At 43.0% G+C, this 20,659-nt stretch overlaps 1 protein-coding gene across 1 annotated transcript; it reads left to right on the plus strand.

The window, feature by feature from the left end:
• The first annotated feature begins 1,132 nt into the window (after window positions 1–1,132).
• On the plus strand, window positions 1,133–7,741 carry ANKRD60 (ankyrin repeat domain 60). The gene is given in 6 exon segments (XM_074888144.1): window positions 1,133–1,290; window positions 3,855–4,003; window positions 4,412–4,542; window positions 6,598–6,655; window positions 6,658–6,759; window positions 7,668–7,741. Coding segments are annotated over 6 exon segments (672 nt in total).
• The last annotated feature ends 12,918 nt before the right edge of the window (window positions 7,742–20,659 follow it).

Raw genomic sequence — 20,659 nt, forward strand, 5'->3', positions numbered from 1 at the left:
GGTTAAAGAAATGTCTCCCTGGTGTAAATGCTGTCATCTGTCCAACTGGGGTTGAGAGTGGAATTCATCATACTAGGTAGTAAAAGATCTGTTAAATGTTCAGAGACTTTAAGTAACCCATCTTTCACTTTTTCCTTGAAGTGAGCATGCCAAAAGTGCTTCAGAACTAAAATCATTGTCAGAACTGAAACTCTTAACCAGATACATTTTAAATGAAGACAACTTGTGTGTGCGAGGTGAGACTGGCATTCAGATCTTGATCTTGAATTCTTCCCTCTCCAAACTTCAGCCTGGAGAGACATTCTGGACTGTTTCTTTCAGTGTGGTGTTTCTCTCGGACATCCTACGTTAACAGACTTTGTGTAGTTGTTAGGCCGTGGGGAGGGGAAATCCATAATCAACACCTGGCTGGTGGGTTTTGCTTCTAATTCAGGAGTCTTCTCTACCTTTTACTGCTGCAATCACCCTTTGGGCTGTTTCAGACACTCACTGATTGTTCCATCCTGTGCTCTGCAACCTCTGCCAGCTGCTGCAAAAGAATATCTGACCTCCGCGCTCTCTTCTCTGCAGGATTTTAGCTGATGCAAAAGTGAGGAGAGTAAACAGTCCCTGCAGCCCCCGGTAAAGCCTGCCCACATGCTTTGGGTTAGGGCATGAGACCCCTGTGTACTAAACTGGAAACAGACAGCTGTATAAACTTTTTATTGTGCATTAGACTAAACATGCAGATTGAGACCTAGACTTTAACAAAGAAAACAAGAACATAAACCACAGGCAACCTTGGGTATTTACCTGAGTTATTACTTTGTTTCTCCAAGTAAGTTTATCTCATCCTAGTGAAAATCCAGCGATGGGCAGGAATAAAAGTCTTTCTGTAACCCCTCTGGTGTGCTCTGGTAAGCTCCTATGGGCTATTCCATCACAGTGCAGCCCAGTTCTGTGGTGGAGGTTTATGCTGCTCAGATGCTGTATGTGGGGATCTGCACTTGGAGGGCTTCGATACAAGGGGAATGAATAGGGGAGGGAGGAATTACTGCCAGATCTAGACCCCTGCCCTTATAAAGATTACAAGCTTTTTTGAAGAGGCAAGTCTCATGAACTTTCTCTGGTCAGGAACCACTTCATGACCATGATGTCCTCGTCCTCACAGACCTTCGCTGTCCAGCTCCACCTACCTGAAACCAAGGAGATCTCTTCACTGCCTCGATGCCAGAATTACTTGACTGTGAAGAAGCTGAAGTTCCATTTAGAATTGCTGACTGGGATCCTGCTTTGTTTCCAGTGGCTTCGGTAACACTAACTCCTAACCCTAACCCCCTAAACCTAACCTCTAACAAATCCCTAAACCTTAAACCCTAACCATAAACGTAACCCTATGCCCCTAAAACCAACCCTAAACCCTAATCCTAAACGCTAACCCTAACTCCTAACCGTAACCCTAGCCCCTAACCAGTAAACCCTAACCCAAACCCTAAACCTAACCCTATGCCCCTAACACTAACCCTAACCCATAACCATAACCCCAACGCTTAAAACCTAACCCTATGCCCCTAACCCTAAACCCTGACCTTAACCCCCCCCAACCATAACCCCTAACCGTAACGCTATGCCCCTAACGCTGACTCCTAACCCTAATTCTATGCCCCTAAGCCTAACCCTAAACCCTAAGCCTAAACGCTAACCGTAAATCCTAACTCCTAACCCTAACCCGACCCCTAACACTTAAACCCCAACCCAAACCCTAAACATAACTTTATACCCCTAACCGTAACCCTAACCTTAACTCCTAACCCAAACCCTCTCGCCTAACACTAACCCTAACCCCAACCCCACTAACACTCCTAACCATAACCCCAACACTTAAACCCTAAACCTAACCCTATGACCCTAACTGTAACCATAACCCGAACGCTTAAACCCTAACCCAAACTCTAAACTTAACCCTTAAACCCGAACACTTAAACCCGAACCCTAACAATATACCCCTAACCCTTAAACCCGAACCCTAACAATATACCCCTAACCCTTAAACCCGAACCCTAACAATATATGCCTAACCCTAACGGCTAACCCTAAGCCTAACTTCCCCAAGCCTAACCCCCCCTTAAGCCTAACCCCTAACCCTATATCTAAACCTTAAAACCAAATCATAACCCTAACACTATGCCCTTACAGTAACCCTAACACTATGCCCTTACAGTAGCCCTAACCCTAAACGCTAACCCTAACTTATAACCCTAACCCTAGATCTAAACCTTAAAACCAAACCATAACACTAAACCTAACCATATGCCCATAACCCTAACCCTAAACCCTAACCCTAAACGCTAACCCTAACTCCTAACCCTAACCCTAAACCTAAGCCCCCCGTAACCCTAACCCCTAACCCTAACCCTAGATCTAAACCTTAAAACCAAACCATAATCCTAAACCTAACCCTATGCCTCTAACTGTAACCCTAACCCTAATTCCTAACCCTAAGCCCCCCATAACCCTAAACCCTAACCCTAGATCTAAACCTTAAAACCAAACCATAACCCTAAACGTAACCCTAACCCTAAACGCTGACCCTAAACGCTAACCCTAACTCCTAACCCTAACCCTAAGCCTCCCGTAACCGTAACCCCTAACCCTAACCCTAGATCTAAACCTTAAAACCAAAACATAACCCTAAACCTAACCCTATGCCCCTAACCGTAACCCTAACCCTAAACACTAACCCTAACTCCTAACCCTAACACCTAGCCCTAAACCTAACCCTAAACACGAAGCCCCCCGTAACCCTAACCCCCAACCCTAATCCTAGACCTAACCCTTAAAATTTAACCATAATCCTAAACCTATGCCCCTAACCGTAACCCTAACCCTAAATCCTAACCCTAAACGCTAACCCTAACTCCTAACCCTAACCCTAAGCTCCCCGTAACCCTAACCCCTAACCCTAACCCTAGATCTAAACCTTAAAACCAAACCATAACCCTAAACCTAACCCTATACCCCTAACCGTAACCGTAACAATAAACCCTAACCCTAAACGCTAACCCTAACTCCTAACCCTAACGCCTAACCCTAGATCTAAACCTTAAAACCAAACCATAACCCTAAACCTAACCCTATGCCCCTAACCGTAACCCTAAACCTAAACCCTAACCCTAAACGCTAACCCTAACCCTAAGCCTCCCGTAACCCTAACCCCTAACCCTAGTTCTAAACCTTAAAACCAAACCCTAACCCTAACTCCTAACCCTAAACCCTAACGCCCCCTAACCCTAACGCTAGATCTAAATCTTAAAAACAAACCATAACCCTAAACCTAACCCTATGCCCCTAACCGTAACCCTAACCCTAAATGCTAACCCTAACTCCTTACCCTAACCCTAAACCCTAACACCCCCTAACCCTAGATCTAAATCTTAAAAACAAACCATAACCCTAAACCTAACCCTATGCCCCTAACCGTAACCATAACCCTAAACGCTAACCGTAACTCCTAGCCCTAACCCTAAACCCTAACGCCCCCTAACCCCCAACCCCAATCCTAGACCTAACACTTAAAACTTAACCATAACCCTATGCCCCTAACTCCTGCCCCTAACTCCTGCCCCTAAGCCCCCCGTAACCCTAACCCTAACCCTAGATCTAAACCTTAAAACCAAACCCTAACCCTAAACCTAACCCTATGCCCCTAACCGTAACCCTAACCCTAAACGCTAACCCTATGCCCCTAACCGTAACCCTAACCCTAAACGCTAACCCTATGCCCCTAACCCCCCTTAACCCTAACCCCTATCCCTACCCCTAATCCGTAAACCCTAAGCAAATGGTGACCTCTAAATTCCTGTTTAGCCTTGTTAACATGCGGTGCCTGTGCCTGGCTGGATCACCTCACCCTGGAACAGCTCTAGCAAGGCTCTGGCTGACCTCTCCACAGTTGGAATTGTGTGGAGTGTGTTTTTTCCCATTACATCAGCTGTGTGTGGTGGTGGATATCTTGGCTTTGCAGGTAACAAACAGAGAGAGCCCTTGAAACTTCTTTAAACCTATTTAAAACAAAATAACTTATTTGCTTTCTCAGATGAAATGAACTTAAAGACACGATGTATGTATGGATACAGTTAAATATGTTTCTCCTACAACCTTGGCATTTCATGTGTTAACTGCAGTTCTGTGGGTTACAGCTGTATTACCCCAAGCGCACTATGTTTGTGGCCTTCTCTGGGCTGGGGGTGTGCCTGTGTGCTCGCAGCTTTAGTGCAACGGGACCCGAGGTGACCTTGGTGCATTATGAGAGTAAAATCAGAGCACGCCAGCATGGCTAGAAGAATTCGGTCACCATCTAACTTGTTTTTAAGCTGGTGGTTGTGCTCTCTGAGGATAAGTTGACTTGCTTTCCTTTCCTAACTCCCTACAGTAGGTCTGCCAGACAAGCCTACAGTTAAGGACAATGGTACTGTCCCTGGCGGAAGGATTACGATATGCATCTGGCGACAGGATGGCTGGGGGCACCCTGGGGCAGCTGCTGCAGAAGGAGAGACCAGGAAGGTTGATTCCGTTACTTCTGTGACTACGTGGGGTACTGGATGTGGAAAAGCTAAAAGCCTATTGCTGAAGGTCTGAGTACTCTTACAGAGCAAGTCATCATAGAGCAAACTGTGGGGAAGCCTTTAATGGAAGAGACTTGCCATAGAAATTAAGTAGGTTAGTTGTACTGGCAACAGTTCACAATGAAAAGGGTAATTTTGAGAGGGCTGGTAATCCAAAACCAAGGAGTTGGTCTGTTCAACTCACAAATAAGACTTCTTTTGGCTGTTACTAGTAAACAGCACATCCACTTGGAGTGCAAGTTCTTTTCACTGTCTTGTAACTTTTTGTAGCACTGATGTGAGAATACTTTCAGATTATTTTCCTTGTTCCTGCTTATACTGATGGCCAAAAAATGTTTGCATTTTTTATTCAGCTGCCTGTTGTTTTACTCTTCTGATGTGTTCTCAACAAAAGATACTTAATCCCAGTGCTTTTCATATAGGTAGGAGAAATAATACATAGTATGTAAACAAGGCCTTTTTCTGGATTATTTTAAAACATCATTAGAAGATTGGGATTACCTGTTCTTGGGTGTTCTGGTGAGGCTGAGTGACTTGTCTGTTATGAGAATCAGAGGCAGGAACTGCTTCACAGTCCATCCTCCTCTGGCCCTACTGACTCCAGAGTAAGAATGGGACTCGATACACAACTACCAAAACCCAGAATTGGAAGGCATTCCCTGTCTCATCCACTTTATCTGGTGCTAGTTTACAGACTGTCTTGAGTTTGCAATCCTGTCAAGTCTGATTAGTAAGAAAGCTTTGATTTTTATAGAACAAATAGTTTCTGTGGTGCTTTGATAGAGGGCATGCTGCTTTCTGGATTTAGGACTGAACTGTCTCAGCAGAAGCACAAGGTACTCTAGCTGATCTGTCCTGTAAACCTCCAGGCCTGAACAGATGTGTTCAGGCAATATCCTTTGGCACCTTTCATAAAGAACCATTATCTCCCTTTCACTGGTCAAATTCCAAGAGGACTAATCACATTCTGTTACTCTTGTTTCCCCAACCACTGTGAACGGATACCGTGGGGTTCTTCGCCTCCTTTGGCTAACTGTTGGGTAGTGTTGTGGTCCATTGGCAAGCAGCTGTTCTGCCTCATGCCACAAATGGCTTGCATTTTGCTGTTGGGCAAATTCTTTGGTTTGGTTTTCCCCATGTTTTGAGTTCCCTGTGTAATAAAGATTCTTCCTACTCAGTGTAGAGCAGGAAACAGAAGGATGTGCCACAGAGACAAATGGTCTTTGAAACAAAAGGTGTATTGGCATAAGATCCCCACAAAAAAGCTTGTTGACACTGATTTTCAAATGAAAGAAACCCTTCTTTTAAAGAAATAACCATCCAGCTGTTCTAATAATGTGCTTTCACTTACTAGATGAGAAAACCATGGGGCACTGTGGAAGATGTAGCCCAACATGGAAAAGGTTTCTCAGGAAGAACAGCAGCATGAGGCACCTGAATATTGTTCCTAAGAGGCCTCTCAGCAACACTTTAGAACTGATGTGTCTGGTTTTATTACCAAATAAAGCTCCTTCTGGGAAAGAATGTGCTACGAGACTGTGTCCTGAGGTAGCATAGGTTTACGAGTTACCTGCTGGAATTAAGGCCCAAAGTCTCGTCTGCCTCTTAAGGAGCCTGGGCTTATGTGGCCAATGCTGTCGGTCTGTGTCGTCTCCCCAAAGCTCAGGTCAGTTTCCAGCAGATTTGAGAAGGACAGGGATTGTAGAGAGAAATAATTTCTAGATGATTCTGTGGTGCTTAATAACTACATACAAAAGGAAAACCCAAATTAATGTTCCCTCAGAGGGATGGCTATGAATAAATATCATTAGGTAGTAGAGAATCAAGATGGAGCAGAAGAATAAGAAACAAGCAGGTGTTATTTAGCTGATCTTGGAGTGATTTATTCAGTGTGCAAGCATCCCCTAAATACAGGTATGAGACTTTATTGATACCTAAAAAGAATCAGACTACTCTTTTGAAAGAGACTGAAAGGTTTGTGTTTATTCTGCAGCTAGTCCATCTGGGAGTTACAGAGGACTTTGCGGGCACCACGCCATGTGCAGACTTACTGAGCAGAGCAGAAAAGAAGGGGTAGCACACCGAGCTTTCATGGCACTGTTTGTTGCCAGCCACAGAGGTCGTGTTGAAACTGTCAAGTTTCCCCTGAGACATGGTAATATTAGAACAATTCTTCTCTGCACAGCATACCACTTTCCTGTTTACCCAGGCCACAGAATTTTACTCAAATGGCCTTGAGTATTTTGTATTTGAGGTGGAGAATGTATTCAGCACATCAGTTCTGATGTACCCATGGAGACAATAAACACTTGCTAAGTGTAATGACTTTTGGTGTTAGAGAAATTCATATTGGAGAACAGGATTCCAATTTTTTACTTTCCTCTTCAAGTCTCATTTTATTTATTGCTATTTTCTTATTATCTAGAAATGCTTAGTTCTTATCAGTCCTGTGCTGTGCTTTATCAGCCACTGAAACACAAGTAGGGTTGTAAGCACTAGTTCTATGGCTCTGACATTTGGGCTCTTTTGTTGCTTTTCAACTAAATCAGCCTTCTTTCCCCAGAAATCTGCATTTGCACAATGGATAGCCCTTTGGGTCTGAGGTCACTTGATTGTCCTGAATGAAAGGACATTTCTTAATGAAAGGACATCTGTTAATCACTTTTTTTTTTTTTGAAAAGTGACTGCTGAGGAGGAAATCCCACCTTGTCTGACAGTGTTCCCTTCGATCCCAGTTCTTGAGTCTGGCCTCCTCAAAGTTTGTCCCTGTTAAAGGACATCGTCCTCTCCCAGTAAGTGAGAGCTCCCAGTGCAAAAATAACGGCAGCGTCTAGCTGTGGCAAAGCTAGCAATGATCCCTGAACGGAACAAAGAACAGCCCATGGCTGCGTGTGAGCTAAGGGCAGCAGCATTCGTTCACTAGACAGGTTTGTTAATTCCACTGCTTAGATGCGACTAAAACTGCATCTGCCTTCAGAAAAAAATTGTGCATTGTGGCCCGCAGATGGCATTACCTCCTTTCGTATGCCTTGTCCCACTCAGCCTGTGGATGATTTTTCACAAGTGCGGATTTGCACCCCAAAACCCCGCTGGGAAGGCCTGTGCTTCACGGCGCTGCTGCGGTGTGCCGGCACTGACCTGCTCCTCGCTAGGGGGCACAACCTCTGGGCCCGGACAGTGGGACACACCGCTGTGAGCCCTGCCCGGCAGCAGGGGCTGAGGCCGAGCCAACGCACCATGGTCGGCTTCCAGCGGAGGAAGAGATCCGCTGGCCCTGTGCCACCCTCCACGCTGTGAATCAGGCCTTGCAGCAGACGTCTGGGCCCACGTCCTAAAATACACACCGACTAACTTGGTTCTGGCAAATTTCAAGGGACAGTCCGTAACTTTCCCAGAGACCCACGCTTCAAATATAGGTCACTGGGTGGGATTTGTAGGTTTTAGTTATGAAATAAGCTCATGTACTGGTGATGATGCAGCTAAGATGACAACCAGCTTGACAGGACAGCTCTCAAACACGCTTTTAATTTGTAGCTTAAGTATTTATAACGTTGTTCCCTAGCCAAACTGGCCATTTAGGTAATACGGTTTGTAGGAGAGCTCAAGCCTGTCTGCAAGTTCTCTTTGGAATGCTCCTCGATAGGGTAATTTCTTAATAGCTGGCAACAGCCCAGGGTGATATAGTTTAATGGGTATTTCAGGAGACTGGAAATCCCTAGATCTTTAATCCAGTTCTGGCCCTGACTGGCTTTATTGCCTCTGGCACATCAGTTAAGGGTTATTTTATAAGTAGAGCAGTTTGTCTGCCATGGGAGAGTGCAGGCAAAGTTGATGTGCATGCAAGTGGCTAATTATCATTGCCCAGTGCTTGCTTAGTGTCTCCAACATTTTAAGCCTTGGGGCTTTGAGGGTTGGAGTTTCCTGAAGCCAGTGATGGGGTGAAGCGACTTGCTTGCCCACCTGCTTTCAAAGATTTTTAGTATCCCAGATTGCTTAGATGCTTACAGTCTCTTTATGCCTCTATGATCAGCAGAAGGAAGCTGAGCTTCTGGTCTGGTTCCTGAGGGCTTATTAAGGACTCAATGGTCAATCTTGAGCAGTTTCCATTGTTTTGCTTAAAGAGACATTTTTCCGAAAAGCTTGGCACTTCCAATTAACCACAGAGGAGGTGGTTCTCAGTGGAACTGAGCACTCCTGAGAACTTGGCCCACTGCCTTTTTGCTTGCAAAGCCCCATGTATAGCCAGGAGACTACAAATAACCAACTCGAGTTGTTCTTGTTTTCTTGTGTCAAAGCATTTTCCTGAACTGATACCAGGATTGCTACATAAATATCCAGTGAGTTGTGGCCTTGGTATTTAAGTCTGTGTTCCAGATCAGTGCCTGGGAGTAGCCATATCCAGAATGTGATAAAAATTAGCGTCCTGTTGTGCAGCATTGTCTTTTATGAATAGGTGAAATAAGGATCAGAAGGATGCTGGCTGTGAATTTGGATACCTTTAGTCTATATCCCTTAAGGGAGAGATTGTGGCTAATGATGTGCACTAAGAATTGACTTCAATGCTTTGCTCCAGCTTTGCCTTGTGTGCACTGAATGAAGGGGAGACAAGTTACGTAGACCTAGTCCTGGAGGAAGGGCTGCAGAGTAGGGCAGTGTAGTACCCAAGCAAAGGTGCCCGACATTCCAGGGAAAAAACCCCAACGGGGGATCTGAGTAATGGCCCCACCTGTGTTTGTTGTCAGGTAGTCCCAGACAGAAATACGGAGTGTTGCTCAGGGTAAGCACAGTGAGGGTAACATGGCAGGTATCCAGGCATGTGGCTGCCCAGCTCAGAGAGAGATAGTTTAGTCTGTCCAGGGAATTGTTTCCCTGTGCTCACAATCTTCAGCTTCCTGGAAGTAAGTCCTTAAGCCTAGTTTCCATGTTAGTAAAGTTAAAATACTAACCTGGAATGCTTTAAAAATGCAGCTGCATCCCCTGAGCACTTCTCTGCCTCATTCAGGGTGGAGGGTTGGATGGATGCCTAGTCTGAAAGCAGGGCTTTGCGCCTTCTTTGGATCTTCTCTGCCACCAGACTGTGCGCTCTGCTGAGAACAGCGTGCGTGAACCAGGAGTGGGGACTGAGAAATGGAAAACACAGGTTCAATCTCTAGAACAATCTAATAAAAATATCCCTTCACTTCAGCTTCTTCTATTTTTGTAAACTGAAAGAGCTTTGTGGTGATTGTTTTACTTTGTTGATATTGCTTTTCTCTCCTTCAGTTTAAAAGGTCACAACCTAAAGGGAAAACCCTTGTTGCTGTTTTGAATGGCCTGAAGTTACACAACAGAAATGGCAGGAGTGGGAAATGGCTGCAGCTAGCAGGAGAGGGTGCTTGGGGAGTGGGGCCTCGAGCAGTCTGCAGAATGTGTGTGCCCTCTCATCCTCAGGCCTGTGTCGTGCTCTCCATTCCTGTATGAAAAATTGCCATTTGCTTTTCTTGAGCCACACCTTCTCAGCTGCATCCAGTTGTGAAGATAATCTACGCAGAGTTTCAGAGGTATCAGCCCTGTATTCCTTCTGAATTGGTAACTGTACTTTAAGTTGCTCAAATATAAGATAAATACCTCTTGTCTTCCAATTCCTTATTCTAATCAAGTAAAAAAGCAAGGTCCAGGACTTCGGACTACAGCAAGTACCACTTCTGATGCCAGTTACCTTGAGCCCAGAGGACACATAGCAATGCCTACACATGCCGATGTCAGTCTGAACAAATGAGCGCAGAATGCCTTCGCTTTGAGGGGGCACTTTCATGGTATCATTTAAAGAAAGCTCACTTGAACAGGTTTTACACCAAGTGTTAATTCTATGTGACTTAAATACGTAGTTGTTTAATAACTGCTTAGGAGAATGAGAAGATCACAAATTTTATCCAAGTGATCAGTAGACAAGATATAAAAAGATGGTGCTTCTGGCATTTTGCTGAGCAGCTGAATATTGCAAGCAGGATTATACAGAAAAGTGCTTAGAAATCCTTTATTCGTTCTTCCTATTGACTGTCTAGACTGTCTAATCTGTACCCAAGCTTCTAGAAATGGGGAGAGGATTTGTAGTTGCTTTTAGACACCATGCAGCATGCTGCATAGCTCTGGGAAAGAAAGCAAATGTCATATGGAGAGAACTGGGTGACCTCAGGACAAGGATGCCAGGAATGGCAGGAAATTATGTACTATGTGATTATGCAGTTAGGGGCAAATATGAAATATTTTTTTGCTGGAAGCTGGAGACTCTTCCTTTGGAAAGAACAGAAGTCACCAATGTGTTGCAGCTGGGAAATGGATGGGTGTGCAGCAATCCAAAATGGTATTGGGGCAAATTAGAAGAGAATTAAACGTCTGGGTGAGAGAAGCCCTGGAACAGTGTGTGCTGTTCTGCTTAGGTGAGAAAGCTGAACTGAAGCTAGAAGAGACCCCTCAGTTAACCAGGGGAGAGGAAAGATTTGCTCTTCCTGAGCGAGCCAGGAGGGTAGGGCATAGCCGATAAAGGACCATGCAAGGACAGTATTGCTCTTTATTGATGAGGATAAATGTCAGGGAGGTAAAGAAGATATTTACACTGAAGGAAACTGCTGGGATAATAAGACCAGAGATGAGAATATGTTTTGCAGCTCTTGTTAGGGAGGAGCGGGGCAGAGAGATCTAACCAAATGTGTGTGCCTTTAAGAAGGCTTGTTGTGTGATAGAACAGTCTGGGAAACTGTTTGAACTGCATGACAGAATTGTACATGCTGATTTTATTTATTGCAACATTGTATTTGTTGCTTAATGTTTCTATTCCAAAGAATAAAAATCGGATGTAGACAAAGCAGATAATATTGCCTGTCTTAAAGTAACCAGCTACACTGTAGTGTGCACCAGAAATAAACAGCAGGGGAGACAGCAGACTGAGACCAGAGCTCAGACAGAAATGTGACTGTTGAAGAGACTGAGGCTCTGGATTTGTGAAATCCATGCTCAGCTCTGCCACTGCTTCATATACGATTCTGAGAACTTGACTTCTGTCCTGTATAGTATCAGGAATCCCTGCAAATGTTGTTTCTCTATTGCACTGGTGTGCAGAAGTCTGTTTCAAGAAAAGAAGCTGTAATAACCTCTTCAGAGAAAGGAAACGACAAGCAAGAGATTTGTGTTTTGTATTGCAACCATTACTTCTCTATGCTGGAGCACAGGGGAAGGATCAGTCTCCAGAAGACTTCAGTGAGGACTTGTTAATGAACTTTGGGTTCCTCAGATAAAGAAACAGGGAGATCATTGTGGAGAAGAAAATGCACTAAAAATGCCTTGAGTCTAATTATGTTCAGGGCAGGACAAACATCACAACTGTCTCCTAATATTAAGAAATCCAAAGCGACCCTTTTGGAAGGACTGTGGTTCCTCTTGATGGAAAAGGCAGTAACTTAAATAAAGATGACAAGCACCGGAATAATTCATCACACTTTCTTACTATCAGCTCAGCCCCTTTCCTTGTCTGGGCTGAATCCCAGTATTGCTCAGAGCCATCATGCAAACTGCTGTTCCCCCAGAGCCTTGGGAAAGCTAAGGCTCAGCAAGCCTGAAACAGCCACTGCTGCTCTTCAGAAATAGTCTCTGAACTGTCACCCTTCATACTTTCAAACATTAAATGTTCCCCAACCATTCCCCCTTTCTCTAGACATGCTTTTCATTTCCCCTGAGTTACACCCCAAACTTGCTTATGTTTACTTTGTCCCTCCAAGCTCCTCCCAGCTGGATGCTGCAGAAGAGAAAGGCTTGGTGCCGTTGCCCCAAGTGAGATGCTATGAGGATGTGCCTAGAGGTGAATGTACGTATCTATCAAGGGGCAGAAGTACAGCAGAGTCTATGTTGCAGTATTAATTTTCAGTCATGGTGCCGCTTCATATGCCGAGGCCCCCAGGTGAATGATGTGCCTCCCTGGACCAGAAGCTGTGCTTTGCTTTAGGTGGCAGACAAGCCTCACCCTCTGCTCCCAGTTCATAGCCCTGAAACTTCTTCAGTATTAAAGTTTCTCTCAATGAAGACAGAGATGTCATTTCTTTTAAAATGTGCCATTTATTGATGGAACTTCCCTACCTGTGGGGATATGGGCCCCCCCAGACTCAGGCAACCCCTGAGTAGAGTTTTGTGCTCACGTGTTTCATCAACGCTCCCAGAAGCCTAACACCGCTGTTGATCTTGTCTTACTTGTGAAATCTAGCCTACAGCAGACCCCCCTATTCAACTGACTACTGAAATTCAAGAGCAAAGACCAGTCATTACTTTGGCATTGCACAAATAACTTGTTAGCTCAGTGAATTTTTAAACAGAAAAAAAGAGCAAGCTTGTTGTTATACCTGTTCCATATTTATCAATAGACAACAGTAGTGCAGAACACTGTGGCAATCTTTACATTCGTTTCTGAAAGTGAATCAAATGAACAGAAATTGTTAAATGCCAGAGTACAATATAGCTTATAAAACCCAACAGACATCAGGAAACTTGTACTGATTGGGCTCTTAGATGTTGTTTTCCTCTTGCTTAGGAAAGAGAATTGTAGTCAGCTTGCAATCTCCCCGACATTGTTCGTGAAGGAAGCAGACAAAAAGTACCAATGAAACAGAAGGGCTGCAATTTAGTTAATTTTATGCAAAACACAATCAGCATTCAAACTGGGAGTTACCAAGCAGAAATGTATTGATAGAGAAGCCAAAATATTCTCTGTGCATAAACGGTGAAATAGTAAAACAAAATTTCAAAGAGACTCCTGGAACTCATGTAACTATAGGCCAGAGAGGATGCAAGGGTAAGTCTGACACTATCAAAGTCACAAAGAGTTCAGAGAGGCTGTGATTTAATCCCTGACACTCTAGGCCATGCCTCTATGTGGTATGAACCAGGGCAGCTCTGGTGTGATAGAAGACCTTGTATCAGTAAGGAAAAATAGAAACAACTTTTTCAGAAGAGTGATTAGAAGAGAGGGTGATTGCTTATAAAAGATGGTTGCAAAGGATCTGTGCTAGGGAGAGTGAAGGGTGATAAGGAGGTAGTAAAGGACAGAGAGAAATGGAAAGAACTGCAGATCAGCTGGGGATTGTAGTTATGAAGGTGACAGCTATGCAGGGATCTGCCTCCTAGTCCCGGGGACCCTCAAACTGATGATAGTGGACATTGCCGTCCCATTTTGCATTTTACTTGCCATGATAGACTCCTGTTGGCACTGAAGATAATAAAGCGGATACAAAATAATTTTGTGTAGAATAGTGTGCACTCCTCTTTCCCAAACCTCATGCACCCCACTGAAATTTTCTGATTAATCAAGTTTTGTGCCTCAAATCCCTAAAGGCTCCAGTCCAGTGTGCGTAGCCTCTCTCTGTCTATAGCATAATGTCTGTCTATAGCAGAACCCCTGTATGCATGCTTTCCCTGCCTTCATTTTCTTTGGATTTGCAGTGTTCCTTCAGTTGTAACCACCAACTGTGTTCAAAGACAACCAGAAGTTGTTTGTGAACCGTGTCTGAGGATCATGCTGACCATTAACATTTAGAAAGGATAGTGGTTTGCAGAGGGAAGCCAAGAGCTATTCACTTTCTACTATGCTTCCAGCATCCCGTTTAGGTTGGTTTAGTGCCTAACCTAGGCTGCAATTGAGGTTAGTGCTTTGGCTTTCCTTCAAGTTCCAGTTCTCCATACACTGCTCTGTTTGCAACCTTTGCTTGACACGACTGTCTGGTATGGTTTGATGGTGTTTTGCTAAAATTCCTGTGTGTACAGAAGCTAATAAAGGAACTGTCAACTTAGAAAGCCCATCTTAAAATATGGTCCTACTGGCCTGGGATAAGAAACATAGAGATCCCTTGCCCAAGCCTCTTCCATGGAATTTGTGACGCTATTTCAGTTCCTTTGGTTTCCAGTAACCAAAAAAACCTTTGGGGTCAAGCAAAAGTCAAGGTATAAGAAATCATTGCTATGAGCCTCCTTACCTATAAACTGGCTATGTGTTAGAGGAATGATCTGGACTACAGCAGTTGTCTTATATCTCCTGCTGAGTGTTTGTATGCATAATTCAAATGTGTGCATGTGTTTGAATTCCAGCGTGTATTGATTGAATTGGTCTCTGATAATAAACAGTATAAATAAATCAGATGGGAGTTAAAGCATTGATGTGCTGTATGGGGGGAAAAAATTAAATTCAGTGCAGTGACCTTGAGCAGAATGTAATTTCAAAAGTGCCTTAAGTATGCTGATGACATAGAATAAGGCTGAGGGAGCTGGAGGGGCAGGAGTGTAGGGGACAGAGGAACAAAGCAAACTCATTCAAAATGATTTGGATTTATCAGGATTACAGGCAGATAAGTGGCTTATGCAGTTTATTGTAGGGAAGAGTGAGGTAATGAGGCCAGGGACCGAAAGTAATCAGACTCCAGTTGGAGTGAGAGCAGTGTGGAATACAGATCAGAACATGGCGAAAAGGGCACAGCCAGCACTGGGGGAAGTCTCATCTAAGGTGAATAGCTGGCTTGATGCTTCTCTTAGAGAGCTCAGCTCTACAGCTGCACACACTGCATGGCTGAAGAAACGGCTGGTCCTGCTAGAGGTTCCTGTTCAGCATTGTCAATCCATAAACCAGCTTGTAGATAAGAACTGGGTTTAAAATGATCCTTCTCTTTGAAGATCTCCAAATATAGTTGTACCTCTTTCTGGGAACAAACCAAGTAAAGCAGAGGAAATTGGAGGGAATATAGCTATGCCAGTACGAATTAGAGGGACAGACTCAGGCCTTATCTACTGGTGTAAAAACATGAAGAAATCCTTTCATGCTGGTTTGACCAAGCAAAAATCCTTCAAAGGCTGTAAGATGTGTGTCTGCTAGTTACAGATGAATAGAGGAGAATTCAGCTTTTGATGTTACAGGAAACATGATCTGTAACTGAGCTGCCTAATAGTCCATCACACTGACTTTAGACTAGAAAAAATTTTAAATGTATTGTTTTGGACTAATGAGCACCCTGCTGGGCCACAGTAAAGCAGAGAGAAATTGGTGAATCTTTCCAGTTGGCTAATCTGGAGGTAGATTCCATGGTTTTGAAAGTACTTGTTTTCTTCTGGTTTTCTTTTCTTCTTTTTAGTTCTAATTTTCATTTTTTAAATGTTTCATTTCTCCCCTAAATCGTAAGCTTTAGATTTTTCTCAGCTGTGGCCAAGTAGCTTTGAAACCCAATCAAAGGCAGAAATAATAAAAGGAGAGCTCTGCACTGAAGTCTGTTGATGTCCTCGCAGCTTTTTTTATTCTGTTAGATAACATATTAACCACCCCTGTTTAAAAGTGCTTTCTCAAACTTGACCCATATCTCTAAGCATCATTTTTACACTTTTTTTTCACAGAACAAATTAGATATTTGAAAATATAATCTTCCTGTCTTACCTTTTACTGTCCTGTTTTCATTTATGTCCAGTATATATCCAGATAATTTCCAGTATCTTAATACCTAGGGCATATCAATAACACATAGACTTCTCTTTTTCTTTGAGTCCTGCCTGCTTGGTGCTGCATTAGATGGAAATCCATTATTGTCTAGAAGCCATAGCTGCATGTGTTATGTTTGCCAGAGTTGAGTAAGGCAGTGAGGAGCTACAGGGAAAACTGAACTGGGAAGGACAGAAGCTAAGGCAAGTCAGAAATGATAACGTGATCTCATACCCTAGTCCTTAGGTCATATCAGAATTGAGTTATGAATGGGGAGTGGTGAAAGAATCCTTGGGGAAATAAGAGATGTACTTGGAATTTTTCCTTTTTTTAGCCTCTTCAGGCTTTTGTGGCCTCTGATTAACATGCTGCCCAGTTCAGTGTCCTTGCCTGGGATACCGGAACATGCTGGATGCGCTCTGAGATGCGCTCTACCCCCACCCAGAGACATATATCTGCCTGTGATTGCTTGTGTTGTTGTAATAATAGTAACAAAAGAAAGGTGACCTCCATGTGCTTGTACCCCATCTTTCTGTTATCCATTGGCTCTCCACAGCAAATGGTCAGTGTTAGTTAGAGTCTGCATCCCTGGAGTTCTGTTGTCAGTTTGGGCTGTTGTCACACACGTAGCTAATACCCTCTAGTAATTTTATTGCTTATTCACATGCACACTTAATGTCCTTAGTCATTAGACTGAAAAATGTTAACCTTGTCATAGTTAGTGACTGGAAGCAGAAAAGTCCATTTAATTCTCAAGGGAATGAATTCTAATTTTCTGCTTGTCAGAAAGTGACATTTTACATATTTTTCTCTTTTTCTCCACCAGTTTAGTGCTAAATTTAAATGTGTGTGTCATAGGAATAGACCTTTTGTCTGTGCTAAACACCCCAAAAGCCTTGGCGGGTATCCAATGTACAAGACTCTTGACCAACAGCTGCTGCTAGAGCTCATTTCATGCACTGAAGAGAATGGGAGGTGAGAATGAAAAGTTAGAGATAAGAGGTCATTGCAGAGGGCACATTAGCTTTGCACGTCAGAATGATTTTTTTTCCCCTAGAAAATATGGATGAAAAACAGCTCATCTGGAATAAAATACCCTATAAAGAAACAAATTATGTTAATCAAGCAGGCTAGTACTAATATTTGTCATTAAGATGTGACACCTTCTATTTAATGTCACAAACTACTGGGAGACTTTGAAAAATGTACTGGTTGGAAGGCGAGTTGTCTGCAGATACTGAGTTCACTGTTCTATGAAAGGGAATAACTTGTGTCTTGAAAAATAGATGGCATTTATGGAAAAGAGAAATAATCCTCCCACAGATTACAGCTGTTCACTGCATTGTTGCGCTGGTGGTCTTATCTCATCAGTGGATATTTTATAAGGTTTGGTTTTTTTTTTTTTTGGATACATTTCCATAAGGCTGTTCTGAGGAGGACATTGTGTGCTGGGAGCTGGATGTATTTTGAGAAAGAGACACCACTACAAAGAACTCTGAGTCTAAATTGCAAAGATGGATGAAGTAAAAATGAGAGATGGTTATTTTGCTTTTTACAGATGGGAACTGGAGCAGGGGAGAGTGACTGTTGTGGCCAAAGTCACCCTGGGAGTCCATGGAATTGCATCCTGATCTTTGAAGTCCAATTCCAGTATCTTTACCATATATTGTCTTTCTGTTCCCTCGCTGCTGAATGTAGATTTAATATGCACATGTATAATGAGCCAAACATGTTCTGCATATGTTTAGCCAAATTCTGACCTTACAGACATGAGGCAAGCTCTCCCTGATCTAGTCAGGAGTGCTTTCATGGCCGGGCTCAACCCAAGGAGCGCAAAACAGTGTTGGCATTTCGTTTATGAAACTAAAGCCCCTCCTGGGCTTGAAGTTCAATTCATCTGCCTGTTTGGTGTTTTAACAAACTCAAGCTTCTCTGTGAGTTCTGGAGAAGAGTTAGCAGGTCAGCAGGTAATAAACCGCATGGTTGATTGTCTGACCTCTTGTATTGTCTGCGCACCAGACGCTGATTAATGATAAGCAGGTAACAAATTAATAAATCAATACCACAAACAAATAAACTATCCATTACAGTGGCCTGTCAAGTCTGTGTCTCCTCTGGGCGAGGAGAGAGACACTTGCAGGCTTTACATTCTTCACCGTACGTAAATGCCTCTGGACTATGTGCCATCTTGACACCTTGCAGATATGACGTACAGATGAGGTTAATTATATTCCATAGGTAATTTGATACGTGCTGAAAAAAACATTGGAGGTTTTTTGCTTAGTTTTGTTCTCTGCATATGTTCTTGAAGGGAAGGTGAGTGGTCAGCACAGTAAATGTGGGCTCAGGAGGAACAAGTTCAATATGCTGTCTTCCTGTACAGCCCTGGTGTCTTGCCTTGAAGGAGTTATCCACACTGACTAATATCAGACGACTACCTTTGAAGTCTAAAGATAAGACCTTATTGCCCAAGCTCCCTCTGTAGCTTTGTGGAGAAAGCAAGGATCCTATAGAGTATCGTTTAAAGGTCTGAATTTGGACTCCAGTCCTGAATGATGATCAGAGAAGTTTAAAACTAATCCATGTGAAATACCAGACATCACTGACCTTAGTCTCTCTGAGCCAGAATCAAGCAACAAATTGAGTTACTGTGTTGTCATCAACAGGCTGTTCAAAGCACGCTTTTGTGCATCTGGCCGTACTTTTCAGAAATAAAAAGCATTTAAAGGTGGTGTGATACATTATGGAATACAGCTAATTAATGCCCTTGTAACAATCAGAGATTCAGATAGAATTCAGAGGTGGTTTCTGAATCTGTACAAATACCTTCAAACCCAGAATGGGACAGGGGAGTAAATAAATTTTTGATTGGCCTGACTGATTTTTCCATTCTCCTTACATAGGAAGTGTGTATGTACTTCTGTGCAGTTCTTTGGGCATGATTTATATATTCTAATAAATAACAAGTATATGTGTTCATAATTAGAAGGGAAAATAAAGAAAAGCTGTTGATGAAATTGAATTATGCATAATAAAGCTGTAATTTTATAGAGAAATCTGTAGTCATCAGGAGAGAGTGAAGCTTGCTTGTTTTATTAGTGTTGTGAGAGACCTGAGCTGGAACTACAGTCTTATAAGCTTTAATATTTTATGATGTCTCATTGTATTACAAAGAACTTATTTTCCAACTCCTTATTTCACCCATTTGTGGGCCTTTCCTAAAGCAGCATATCCTGCCCTGTACTCTAATCTTACTGGTTTCCTATCCTTTTATGCTATTCTGGCTCTGCAGGCCGTGGGTCAGCTGTTGTCTAGGCTTAACTTAAGGAGCATTTGTGATTAAATATGGCTGTAAATCTATTCAATACATTTTGGCCAGATATGATCTTGCCTCACATCACAACTTGATTAGAGGATCTGGGAGTCAGCTGAAGTCTAAATTCAGAACCGTTTCTTAGAAGAACAGACCTGGGGAGATTCACAATCCAGTCCAGAGCTGCCAGATAGTAGGTCTGATGTATTTTATATCAGGTATCCAAAACCTACCAAGTTTAGGTGAGACCAGAGGAACAAAACAACCATTTGGAACCGGAGGTATAGGACAAACTCTGCAAACAATCAGCTGGCCTTATGGGGACCATTCAGTAGGCACAGGCTTATAAGGTAACAGTGTGTATTTATCTACTTCTTCACATTAAAAAATGTGAAAATCATCAGTACAGAGCCCTTCTTCAAAACAGAAAGAGATTTGGCTCACTAGGTTTGAAGACCCTTTCTCATATTACGATGCTTTTATCACATCCATGACGACTATCTGCATGTGCATTATTCAGCTCCAAACCAACTATAGCAACAGTGCCAAATACACACATGAAATGAATATAAAATACATTCCAAATAATTGCAGTATTTATGTAATCTGGTGTCTTCTGTGTTCCACAAAACCTCAACAGATTGTTAACTCCAGCAGAACCAGTAAGCTGATAGGTGCACACAGCAGTACAGAGTCTGGCTCCCCAGCAGAAAACAGTATGAGCGGAACCAGCCTGGTAATGCCTGTCACTATTGACAGTTAATGACTGATTAGCAATGACTCCAACAGTGCAAATAAAAGCAGAATTAAAAGCAGATTTAGGCAATTCTTTCTCCTTCTTGAGTCCTTTAACTGTAAAATACTGCACAAATGCATGAGGGACATTTTAATTGTGATTTGCTGCGCAGAAAGATTGTTCTCTCTCAAGTTAAACAGCACTGACCCAAGGTAAAGGAGTTAAGTCTCAAGCTGTCCATTGCTAGCACCTATCCCATTAAATTGCTTATTTCCTCAGCACTCCTACATTAAACAAATAGAAGGACAAACAAACATGGTGAAAAACCTGTTTGGGCCAGAGCTATGGTAAGAGCTGGTGAAACTTTTCTCATTTGCATATAAGTAACTCAAAGTATTAAGGATACAGCTTCTAGGAGAACAAAAACATCAGCAGTGCTCCCTGAGAGCCAAGTTATTATCTAGTTTGCACTGCAATGTGCTCCCTTCCCCCTGGCACTGTGCCCTAGTCAGAGCTGGCTCAAGACC

The sequence above is a fragment of the Strix uralensis genome, chromosome 18 (assembly GCF_047716275.1).
Source record: "Strix uralensis isolate ZFMK-TIS-50842 chromosome 18, bStrUra1, whole genome shotgun sequence".
NCBI lineage: Eukaryota > Metazoa > Chordata > Aves > Strigiformes > Strigidae > Strix > Strix uralensis.